This window comes from Loxodonta africana, chromosome 3, assembly GCF_030014295.1.
Source record: "Loxodonta africana isolate mLoxAfr1 chromosome 3, mLoxAfr1.hap2, whole genome shotgun sequence".
NCBI classification, from domain to species: Eukaryota; Metazoa; Chordata; class Mammalia; order Proboscidea; family Elephantidae; genus Loxodonta; species Loxodonta africana.
Window position 1 is genome coordinate 102664745 of NC_087344.1, and position 12658 is coordinate 102677402.

The 12658-nt window shown below is 38.8% G+C and overlaps 1 protein-coding gene across 4 annotated transcripts in view; it reads right to left on the reverse strand.

Moving 5' to 3' along the window:
• The window catches only part of DOCK7 (dedicator of cytokinesis 7), a 271372-nt gene that overhangs the window by 92054 nt on the left and 166660 nt on the right, over positions 1-12658 (reverse strand). For all 4 annotated transcript variants that reach the window (XM_064282069.1, XM_064282072.1, XM_064282070.1 and 1 more), the window contains 3 exons: positions 11097-11237; positions 10890-11003; positions 1415-1585 (listed from right to left, as the gene is read on the reverse strand). In XM_064282069.1, the coding sequence (XP_064138139.1) occupies positions 1415-1585; positions 10890-11003; positions 11097-11237 (426 nt within the window). The remainder of the gene's footprint in view (positions 1-1414; positions 1586-10889; positions 11004-11096; positions 11238-12658) is intronic.

Sequence of the window (12658 nt, forward strand, 5' to 3'; positions counted from 1 at the left end):
TAAGTAGATAAGAGAGAGCAACAAAGTAATGGAAGAAATTCTATGGGAATTTCCTGGATGAATCAGATGTTCAGTAGGGAGTTAGATCTAAACTGCACTTATGACTAATTTGTTCTTGATGAATAACTCAATCTTTGACAGAGGATGGGGAAGAAAATAAAAGACCAGCCTCCTCTATTCTGTGTGTGCGTATGTGTGTGTATACACATACACGTATACAATAAGAGGTTAAGAGAGTAGATTGTTTGCCTCACGAATAATGTAGTGGAGTGTTTCACTAGGAGGGAAGAAAAGGCCAGGGTTCTCTGATAATAAAAATCACAAAATCCCTTAAGCTCATTCCATATGAGAAGAACAAAAATTACTACAGTAACACTTTCTTAATCTTTAGGAAACTACTAGTTGTTGAAGTCAAGTGCCACACAATGAAGGCCTATAAACATCTATCTGATTTCCTTTGGGGGAGCCCTGGTGGCACAATGCTCAAGCACTCAGCTGCCAACTAAAAGGTCGGTGGTTCGAACCCACTGGTGTTTTCCACGGGAGAAAAGGCTGGCAATCTGCTCCTGTAAAGATTACAGCCTAGGAAGCTCTATGGGCACTTCTTTGTCACATTGAGTCCCTGTGAGTTGGGATCAACTTGACACCATACAACAACAACAAAGAAGTTTCCTTTGAGTTTTCTGGGTACAAGAGTCTTAGGCAGGGCTTTGTTAGGCCTGCCTTACAGTTTATGACTTCCCTCTCTGCTAATTTATCCTTCATCCTTCTTCCTCTCACAGATACTGATTCTTAAAAAACATGCATGCCAAACTCCAGCTCAGTGTCTGCTTCCGGAGAACCAAACTTGTGAAAGCATTTTAAATAAGTGAGTTTCTGTAGGTGAATTCACTCACATGTGCGTGGATTTGTGAGAGGCTGTGGAACAGTAGTTAAGAGCTTCTGCTCTAGAATAGAGCCACCGTGTGCCTTGATTCAAAGCCTAGCTCTGCCACTTTTTACTGCGTGATCTTGGGTATGAACTTGACCCTGGTGCTGTAGTAGTTAAGTGCTCGGCTGCTGTCAGAAAGGTTGGTAGTTTGAACCCACCAGGCGCTCCGCAGAAGAAAGATGTGGCAGTCTGCCTCCGTTAAGATTACAACCTCGGAAAGCCTATGAACAATTCTACTCTGTCCTACACAGTTGCCATGAAAAAGAATCAACTCAAAGGCAGTGAGTGTGGTTTAATTGCTCTGAGGATAAAATGAGTGAATAGTTAAGAAGTACTTAGAACTGAGCCTATCATCCAGCTATTATTATTCAGTAGGCATTAATTATGTTTTTCCAGTGTTTAAAAATTTTTTCCACAAATATGGACTTAAAAACAAACCAAAAAAAAAAAAAACATGTATACACAATCATGTACTTTGCATACCTGAGATGTTGCAGAAGAAACAGAAGGTGATGGAGATGCAGGTGGAGTAAGTAAGCTACAGGGTAAGTTTAATGTAACATAGTGCTCATGGCTGCAGATGATTCGCAGAAAATCCAACCTCAAGGACACCAAGACACTTGGATTTGGTAATGAATAAAGCTTTGAAGATACCTAGTAAGAATTGCATAAATAAAAGAACACCAAATTAATATATCAATTCTGCAATATTAACACCAGAATGAAGTACTGAAGAATTAAAAAAACAGTACTCAGTAGGAAGTTTTGGGTTTTATGGTTTACGTAATATTATCAGCTTTTTCCAGTTATTGCTAAAATTCCAAAATTTAGAACCACAAGATTTACTGTTAAAACCCCCCCGGCTAACCTAAATGCCATATTTTTATATTTTAGCATTACTATTTCCACTTTTCAAAGACATACTTATGAGAGAACATTTAATCTACCAAAATAAGCTCATATCGCTTCTTAAAAGAATTTCACCATTCTTTTCACAGTACCTTGTGTTTACCTGTATTTTTTTTTTATTAACTTTTATTGAGGTTCAAGGGAACGTTTACAAATCAAGTCAGTCTGTCACATATAAGTTTACATACATCTTACTCTGTACTCCCACTTGCTCTCCCCCTAATGAGTCAGCCCTTCCAGTCTCTCCTTTCGTGACAATTTTGCCAGCTTCCCACTCTCTCTATCCTCCCATCCGCCCTCTAGACAGGAGATGCCAACACAATCTCAAGTGTCCACCTGATATAATTAGCTCACTCTCCATCAGCATCTCTCTCCCACCCACTGTCCAGTCCCTTTCACGTCTGATGAGTTGTCTTCGGGGATGGTTCCTGTCCTGTGCCAACAGAAGGTCTGGGGACCATTACCGCCGGGATTCCTCTAGTCTCAGTCAGACCATTCAGTACGGTCTTTTTATGAGAATTTGGGGTCTGCATCCCACTGATCTCCTGCTCCCTCAGGGGTTCTCTGTTGTGCTCCCTGTCAGGGCAGTCATCGATTGTGGCCGGGCACCAACTAGTTCTTCTGGTCTCAGGAAGATGTAGGTCTCCGGTTCATGTGGCCCTTTCTGTCTGTGGGCTCTTAGTTGTCATGTGACCTTGGTGTTCTTCATTCTCCTTTGCTCCAGGTGGCTTGAGACCAATTGATGCATCTTAGATGGCTGCTTGGTAGCATTTAAGACCCCAGACGCCACATTTCAAAGTGGAATGCAGAATGTTTTAATAGAATTATTTTGCCAATTGACTTAGAAGTCCCCTTAAACCATGGTCCCCAAACCCCCGCCCTTCCTCCGCTGACCTTTGAAGCATTCATTTTATCCTGGAAACTTCTTTGCTTTTGGTCCAGTCCAATTGAGCTGACCTTCCATGTATTGAGTGTTGTCTTTCCCTTCACCTAAAGCAGTTCTTATCTACTAATTAATCAATAAAAAACCCTCTCCCTCCCTCCCCGCCTCGTAACCACAAAAGTATGTGTTCTTCTCAGTTTTTGCTATTTCTCAAAATCTTATAATAGTGGTCTTATACAATATTTGTCCTTTGCCTCTGACTAATTTCACTCAGCATAATGCCTTCCAGGTTCCTCCATGTTATGAAATGTTTCACAGATTCGTCACTGTTCTTTATCGATGCGTAGTATTCCATTGTGTGAATATACCACAATTTATTTACCCATTCATCTGTTGATGGACACCTTGGTTGCTTCCAGCTTTTTGCTATTGTAAACAGAGCTGCAATAAACATGGGTGTGCATATATCTGTTTGTATGAAGGCTCTTGAAACAAGAGGAGTGGGATTTCTGGGTTGTATGGTAGTTCTATTTCTAACTGTTTAAGATAACGCCAGATAGATTTCCAAAGTGGTTGTACCATTTTACATTCCCACCAGCAGTGTATAAGAGTTCCAATCTCTCCGCAGCCTCTCCAACATTTATTATTTTGTGTTTTTTGGATTAATGCCAGCCTTGTTGGAGTGAGATGGAATCTCACCGTAGTTTTCATTTGCATTTCTCTAATGGCTAATGATCGAGAGCATTTTCTCATGTATCTGTTAGCTGCCTGAACATCTTCTTTAGTGAAGTGTGTGTTCATATCCTTTGCCCACTTCTTGATTGGGTTGTTTGTCTTTTTGTGGTTGAGTTTTAACAGAATCATGTAGATTTTAGAGATGAGGCGCTGGTCGGAGATGTCATAGCTGAAAATTCTTTCCCAGTCTGTAGGTGGTCTTTTTACTCTTTTGGTGAAGTCTTTAGATGAGCATAGGTGTTTGATTTTTAGGAGCTCCCAGTTATCTGGTTTCTCTTCGTCATTTTTGATAATGTTTTGTATTCTCTTTATGCCTTGTATTAGGGCTCCTAGGGTTGTCCCTATTTTTTCTTCCATGATCTTTATCGTTTTAGTCTTTATGTTTAGGTCTTTGATCCACTTGGAGTTAGTTTTTGTGCATGGTGTGAGGTATGGGTCCTGTTTCATTTTTTTGCAAATGGATATCCAGTTATGCCAGCACCATTTGTTAAAAAGACTATCTTTTCCCCAATTAACTGACACTGGGCCTTTGTCAAGTATCAGCTGCTCATACGTGGATGGATTTATATCTGGGTTCTCAATTCTGTTCCATTGGTCTGTGTGCCTGTTGTTGAACCAGTACCAGGCTGTTTTGACTACTGTGGCTGTATAATAGCTTCCGAAATCAGGTAGAGTGAGGCCTCCCACTTTCTTCTTCTTTTTCAGTAATGCTTTGCCTATCCGAGGCTTCTTTCCCTTCCATATGAAATTGGTGATTTGTTTCTCTATCCCCTTAAAAAATGACACTGGAGTTTGGATCGGAAGTGCGTTATATGTATAGATGGCTTTTGGTAGAATAGACATTTTTACTATGTTAAGTCTTCCTATCCATGAGCAAGGTATGTTCTTCCACTTAAGTAGGTCCTTTTTAGTTTCTTGTAGTAGAGCTTTGTAGTTTTCTTTGTATAGGTCCTTTGCATCCTTGGTAAGATTTATTCCTAAGTATTTTATCTTCTTGGGGGCTACTGTGAATGGTATTGATTTGGTTATTTCCTCTTCGGTGTTCTTTTTGTTGATGTACAGGAATCCAAGTGATTTTTGTATGTTTATTTTATAACCTGAGACTCTGCCAAACTCTTCTATTAGTTTCAGCAGTTTTCTGGAGAATTCCTTAGGGTCTTCTGTGTATAAGATCATGTCATCTGCAAACAGAGATATTTTACTTCCTCCTTGCCAATCCGGATGCCTTTTATTTCTTTGTCTAGCCTAATTGCCCTGGATAGGACTTCTAGCACGATGTTGAATAAGAGCGGTGATAAAGGGCATCCTTGTCTGCTTCCCGTTCTCAAGGGAAATGCTTTCAGGTTCTCTCCATTTAGAGTGATATTGGCTGTTGGCTTTGCATAGATGCCCTTTATTATGTTGAGGAATTTTCCTTCAATTCCTATTTTGGTGAGAGTTATGATCATAAATGGGTGTTGGACTTTGTCAAATGCCTTTTCTGTATCAATTGATAAGATCATGTGGTTTTTGTCTTTTGTTTTATTTATGTGATGGATTACATTAATGGTTTTTCTGATATTAAACCAGCCTTGCATACCTGGTATAAATCCCACTTGATCGTGGTGAATTATTTTTTTGATATGTTGGTGAATTCTATTAGCTAGAATTTTGTTGAGGATTTTTGCATCTATGTTCATGAGGGATATAGGTCTGTAATTTTCTTTTTTTGTAATGCCTTTATCTGGTTTTGGTATCAGGGAGATGGTGGCTTCATAGAATGAGCTGGGTAGTATTCCGTCATTTTCTATGCTTTGAAATACCTTCAGTAGTAGTGGTGTTAACTCTTCTCTGAAAGTTTGGTAGAACTCTCCAGTGAAGCCGTCCGGGCCAGGGCTTTTTTTTATTGGGAGTTTTTTGATTACCGTTTCAATCTCTTTTTTTGTTATGGGTCTATTTAGTTGTTCTACTTCTGAATGTGTTAGTTTAGGTAGGTAGTGTTGTTCCAGGAATTCATCCATTTCTTCTAGGTTTGCAAATTTGTTAGAGTACAATTTTTCATAATAATCTGATATGATTCTTTTAATTTCAGTTGGTTCTGTTGTGATGTGGTCCTTCTCATTTCTTATTCAGATTATATGTTTCCTTTCCTGTATTTCTTTAGTCAGTCTAGCCAATGGTTTATCAATTTTGTTAATTTTTTCAAAGAACCAGCTTTTGGCTTTGTTAATTCTTTCAATTGTTTTTCTGTTCTCTAATTCATTTAGTTCAGCTCTCATTTTTATTATTTGTTTTCTTCTGGTGCCTGATGGATTCTTTTGTTGCTCACTTTCTATTTGTTCAAGTTGTAGGGACAGTTCTCTGATTTTGGCTCTTTCTTCTTTTTGTATGTGTGCATTTATCGATATAAATTGGCCTCTGAGCACTGCTTTTGCTGTGTCCCAGAGGTTTTGATAGGAAGTATTTTCATTCTCGTTGCATTCTATGAATTTCCTTATCCCCTCCTTGATGTCTTCTATAACCCAGTCTTTTTTCAGGAGGGTATTGTTCATTTTCCAAGTATTTGATTTCTTTTCCCTAGTTTTTCTGTTATTGATTTCTAGTTTTATTGCCTTGTGGTCTGAGAAGATGCTTTGTAATATTTCGATGTTTTGGACTCTGCAAAGGTTTGTTTTATGACCTAATATGTGGTCTATTCTAGAGAATGTTCCATGTGTGCTAGAAAAAAAAGTATACTTTGCAGCAGTTGGGGGGAGAGTTCTGTATAAGTCAATGAGGTCAAGTTGGTTGACTGTTGTAATTAGGTCTTCCGTGTCTCTACTGAGCTTCTTACTGCATGTCCTGTCCTTCTCCGAAAGTGGTGTGTTGAAGTCTCCTACTATAATTGTGGAGGTGTCTATCTCACTTTTCAATTCTGTTAAAATTTGATGTATCTTGCAGCCCTGTCATTGGGTGCATAAATATTTAATATGGTTATGTCTTCCTGATCAATTGTCCCTTTTATCATTATGTAGTGTCCTTCTTTATCCTTTGTGGTGGATTTAAGTCTAAAGTCTATTTTGTCAGAAATTAATATTGCTACTCCTCTTCTTTTTTGCTTATTGTTTGCTTGATATATTTTTTTCCATTCTTTGAGTTTTAGTTTGTTTGTGTCTCTAAGTCTAAGGTGTGTCTCTTGTAGGCAGCATACAGACGGATCGTGTTTCTTTATCCAGTCCGAGACTCTCTCTTTATTGGTGCATTTAGTCCATTTACATTCAGCGTAATTATAGATAAATAAGTGTTTATTGTTGTCATTTTGATGGCTTTTTATTTGTGTTGTTGACAATTTCATTTTTCCACATACTTTTTTGTGCTGAGACTTTTTCTTAGTAGATTGTGAGATCCTCATTTTCGTAGTGTTTGACTTTATGTTTGTTGAGTCGTTACGTTTTTCTTGGCTTTTATCTTGAGTTATGGAGTTGTTATACCTCTTTGTGGTTACCTTATTATTTACCCCTATTTTTCTAAATAAAAACCTAACTTGTATTGTTCTATATCGCCTTGTATCACTCTCCATATGGCAGTTCTATGCCTCCTGTATTTAGTCCCTCTTTTTGATTATTGTGATCTTTTACATATTGACTTCTGTGATTCCCTGTTATGAGTTTTGTTTTTTTTTTTTAATTAATCTTAATTTGTTTTTGTGATTTCCCTATTTGAGTTGATATCGGGATGTTCTGTTTTGTGACCTTGTGTTGTGCTGGTATCTCATATTATTGGTTTTCTGACCAAACAATATCCTTTAGTATTTCTTGTAGCTTTGGTTTGGTTTTTGCAAATTCTCTAAACTTGTGTTTATCTGTAAATATCTTAATTTCGCCTTCATATTTCAGAGAGAGTTTTGCTGGATATATGATCCTTGGCTGGCAGTTTTTCTCCTTCAGTGCTCTGTATATGTCGTCCCACTCCCTTCTTGCCTGCATGGTTTCTGCTGAGTAGTCTGAACTTATTCTTATTGATTTGCCCTTGAAGGAAACCTTTCTTTTCTCCCTGGCTGCTTTTAAAATTTTCTCTTTATCTTTGGTTTTGGCAAGTTTGATGATAATACGTCTTGGTGTTTTTCTTTTTGTATCAATCTTAAATGGGGTTCGATGAGCATCTTGGATAGCTATCCTTTCGTCTTTCATGATGTCAGGGAAGTTTTCTGTCAGGAGTTCTTCAACTATTTTCTCTGTGTTTTCTGTCCTCCCTCCCTGTTCTGGGACTCCAATCAAGTTATCCTTCTTGATAGAGTCCCACATGATTCTTAGGGTTTCTTCATTTTTTTTAATTCTTTTATCTGATTTTTTTTCAGCTATGTTGGTGTTAATTCCCTGGTCCTCCAGATGTCCCAGTCTGCATTCTAATTGCTCGAGTCTGCTCCTCTGACTTCCTATTGCGTTGTCTAATTCTGTAATTTTACTGTTAATCTTTTGGATTTCTACATGCTGTCTCTCTATGGATTCTTGCAACTTATTAATTTTTCCACTATGTTCTTGAATAATCTTTTTGAGTTCTTCAACAGTTTTATCAGTGTGTTCCTTGGCTTTTTCTGCAGTTTGCCTTATTTTGTTTCTGATGTCTTGAAGCATTCTGTAAATTAGTTTTTTATATTCTGTATCTGATAATTCCAGGATTGTATCTTCATTTGGGAAAGATTTTGATTCTTTTGTTTGGGGGGTTCTAGAAGCTGTCACGTTCTGCTTCTTTATGTGGTTTGATATGGACTGCTGTCTCCGAGCCATCACTGGGAAACTAGTTTTCCCAGAAAATCCGCTAAAAAAAAATGCAGTCAGATCCCTATCAGAATTGCCTTTGGATTATAACCGCCACCTTGTTCCCTGTAAGGATGAAAGTCTGAGATTTGGATCATATATGCTTGGCTGTAGCTGGTTCTGTGTTTTTAGTCCAATTAGGGGTGGATTTTTGGTCCCTGGGTTTTTTTTGTTGTTGTTGTTCCTTCTCTCAGGCCGAAAGAGTGGGTTAGGAAAAGACCAAAAGGAAAAAAAAGGGGGAAAAGCAAAGCTGCCGCGGAGCCGGAGCCGTTCTCCCTCTGGCTCAGGCAATTCCAACGTTAATGAAGCCGCCTGGGGAGGGTGGGGGAGGGATCAGAGAGATAGGAGAGTAGCACCTCAGAATATAGCCAGAGTTGCTTGTCTTGCTTGGAATGACTATTATATCTAAGATTCCCGCGGGGCGTGTTGCCTATGTGTGCTGGCTGTGTGGAGATTGCCCCCTGGGGTCTGGCCCTCTGAAGCCACCCGCTGCCAATCCAAATCCTAGCATCAAGGTTCCCCTGCTGGGACGCTTTACTCCCGGCTCCAAAATCAGTCGCTGCCTCCCGGGGACTTCTCGTCCCTCCAGCCACGTTGCCGCGCCGCCTCCGCGGACCGGCTGGGTCCCCTCCCGGGGTTAGTTCAGGGGAGTGGAGCAGCTCTCCGTGCTTGTGCCATGCCAGCGCCCAGTCATAATCCCAGCGGCACAATTCCCCAGCTGGGACGCTGCTCTCCCAGCTCCAAGACCAGTCACTGCCTCCCGGGGACTTCTCCCACTGGCTGCGTCGCCGCGCCGCCCGCGCGAACCAGCTGGGCCCCCTCCCGGGGTGAGTTCAGGGGGTAGGGCTGGGCCCCTTGTTTGCGCCGTCAGCTCCCCTGGGCTCTGCCCTAAATCGGGCGCCAAAGGTTACCTGACTGGGACACTGGCTCCAGGCTCCGAAAACAATCGCTGCTTCCCCGTATTTATTCGTTTTCTGTCTCTAAATCTGTGTGCGTTTGTTCAGGGTTCGTAGATTATTATGTACTTGATCGATTCACTTGTTTTTCTGAGTCTTTGTTGCAAGAGGGATCCGAGGTAGCATCTACCTAGTCCGCCATCTTGGCCCCCGACCTTACCTGTATTTTTAATTGTTTATTTATCTATTTTCCCAATTACACCATAAGCTACTTGAGGAGACATACTATAATCTGACTTAATAGCTTTATTATCCCTAGGGTCTAGAAGAATGTTTGGCAAATCTAGGAGGTCGCTGTCTGCAGAATATAGACAGGACAAGTTTGGGTAGCATGAAATTTTAGGAGAAAAGTAAAGATAATACATAGTGTTACAAATATTTGCAAGCAGGACAGTGCCCAAGCATAGTTTTTAACTCCTCTAACTATAAAAAGAAACAAATAATACAGGCATCCAATAGATCTTCATATTCTACTATACGAAGATATAAATATTAGACTGCCAAATAGCATTCTAGACCAGCAGTTCCCTAAAGCCAATCTGGACCAGCCAGGAAGCACTTTATAAACACAACCCACTCCCTATCACCAGGAATCTAACTCCTCAATAATTCTGGGACAGGAAAGACCCAGAGATCTGTATTTTAAAAGCTCCCAAGATAATTCTTTAGGGTTGCTATGAGTCAGAATCGACTCGATGGCAATGGGTTTGGGTTTTTTTTTTTTTTTTTTTTTAAAGGTAATTCTGGAATGATTACATAGCTCATTACGCAAGTGGCCCATCAAGACCAATAACTAATGTTTTCCAAAAGGCAGGTGTTATAAATTCAACTGTGCCCCCACAAAATATGTATTGAAATCCTGGGCCCTGTACCTATGAATGCGATCCTATCTGAAAATAACTTTTTCTTTTTTTTATGTTAATACGGTCATACCAGAGCAGGTGAGTCCTGAACCTAATCACTCTGAGTTATACAAAGAACAGAATAGAGAGGCACACAGGGGGAAAAACAGATGCCGAGGAAACCCCAGGCTATTGACAAGGAAGAACTTCCCCCTAGAGCCTTGCAGTGAATTTTGACATCTAGCCTCCAAGACTGTGAGAACATGAATTTCATAAAGCCACCCACTTGGGGTATTTCTATTATGGCAGTAGTAGGTAAGTAAGACAATGGGTTTCATTAATCAGCTGATAAAATTTTAAAACAAAGTCAGCTGTTTATGGAAAAGTTCCAGGATGCTTTGAGTTTAGTAAAAACAACATACTGAAGAACATTTGGACCCTGAGCCCACATCTGTCCATGACCTTTACGATCTCCAGTTATGCTGGGAGTAGCACATAGCAAAATGCAGCTGCTTTAAAAATCACCTTAAAAGTTCTGTTAGCTGTTCATTCAGTAAGGGCTACAATAGCTGGCATCTTTACATTTAGATTATTGACTCATTGATATGCTCCAGAATGAAAATTAAAAAATGGTCATGACAGAGCCAATTCAATTCAGGGAAAAGTAGGCTGTACTAATAGCAACTTGCCACAATCTTTGAGCGCTAATAAAACTAATGCAATTTATTTTTGCCTAACTATTAAAAACATGTTACATTTTTTAACATCAGTATTTACATGTGTTCTTGAAAGTCCCTTAGCTCCTGCCCCCAAAAAGAACACAGTATTTAAATTACTTGATTACTAATTATGCATTACCTGTTTGTAGAAGGATTTTATAAGGCTAAAGACAAATCCTCTGTCCATAACAGACAACAGATCATTGAGAAAGAATGCCAGACTTGTGTTGAGTCTCTCAACCATTTCTATGTCCTGAGGAAATGAATAAAGAGCAAAAACAAAAATATGATACTTTAATCTTAGCTTGAAAGAGAGATTTAATTGAAAAAAGTAATTTATCATTACCTTCTGAAATCGTGAAACTATATCACTAGCAATTGTGCTGACAAGAGCAGCAATGTCATCCATGAAACGCTCTGGAAAACGATTTTTCCTTGGAGCATCAAGTTTATCATTAAAGTATAAATGGTGTACCATGCTCTTTACCTGAAAAAAGATATAAGCCATCAGCATTAATTTCTTATGTATTAACAGTTACTATAATTCTAAACATTATGGTTATTTTTTCCCTGTACCTTGTGATTTAAAAAATAGCTGAAATAATTTGATACCCACAAATACTTTGAAAAAGTTCCCTACAATATTTTGTATTCCCCAAAGAAAAATTAAACACAGTACAACTCAATAACTGCATCAGCTTCATAAAATCCTATTAAAAGGAAAAAACATTCTGTGTATGTCAAAATAACAAAATTTTATCTGGTGAATTTTTTTTAACGGAAATTTTCCAAGCCTCCACAATTTGGCCATTTTCTACCCCCAAACTGTTAAGCCTTAAGAGATTAGAAATTTTGTCTTCACTGTAGTGTCTTCAGCATCCAGCATATAGTGGTATATACTAGATGTACAATAAATCATTGATGACAAAATATTAATAATAAATATTAGATAAAAACTAGCAGTGATTTAAGTTTATAACGTGCTTTTAGATAGAGATTCTTAGCATGACACTGCGGTAATGGTAATAAAGAATTTGAAATTCAGGGAGACTAAAGGTAAGGTTCTACAGTTAGCAAATAAAGAGCCACATCTTAAACAGTGGCCTTTAGACTATATTTAGGAAACCTGAAATACATGTAAAACTATCAAAAAAAATAAGTCAAAATTACAATCTTGATCTTATATTAAAAATACATGAAATGTAAATTTTGTTTATTCTCTAAAGAAAAAAATGAGCATCCACTTATGTGAGGTCCCCAATTCACTGATTTATTTACTTTTGTTAGACTATTAAATTGCTAGAGAAAAATGTCTTCGTATTTCTAATATACACAACATTCAATTCTGAAAATGACCCTATACATTCTGGAAGCTCCCTTTGTTTTTTCTCTTTTCTTTACTTTTTGTTGTTGTTTTCTTCCCCCTTTGCTTCTCATTTATCTTTTTACATATTTTTTGTTTGTTTGGATAAAAAAGTTCCAATGATTTCAGCTTTCTAGAAGAACATCATGTTTGGTAAAGTGGAGGGCCAGTGGAAAAGAGGAAGTCCCAAGAGCCAAAATACCCGAGTTTGAATTCTAGCTCTGTTACCTCCAAGCTGTGCACACATAAGCAAGTTTTTAACCACTCTGTGCCAGAGTAATAACTGGGCCATACAGCAGTGCTAGCACATTGTGCACTCTTGATATATGTTGCTTTTGTTTATTTATATGTTGTCATTGTTAGGTGCCATGGAGATGGTACTGACTCATAGCCACATAGTACAACAGAACAAAACACTGCTGGGTTCTGCGCCATCCTCACAATCCTTGCTGTGTTTGAGCCCGTTGTTGCACCCACTGTGTCAATCCATCTTGTCGAGGGTCTTCCTCTTTTCCGATGACCCTCTACTTTACCAAGCATGATGG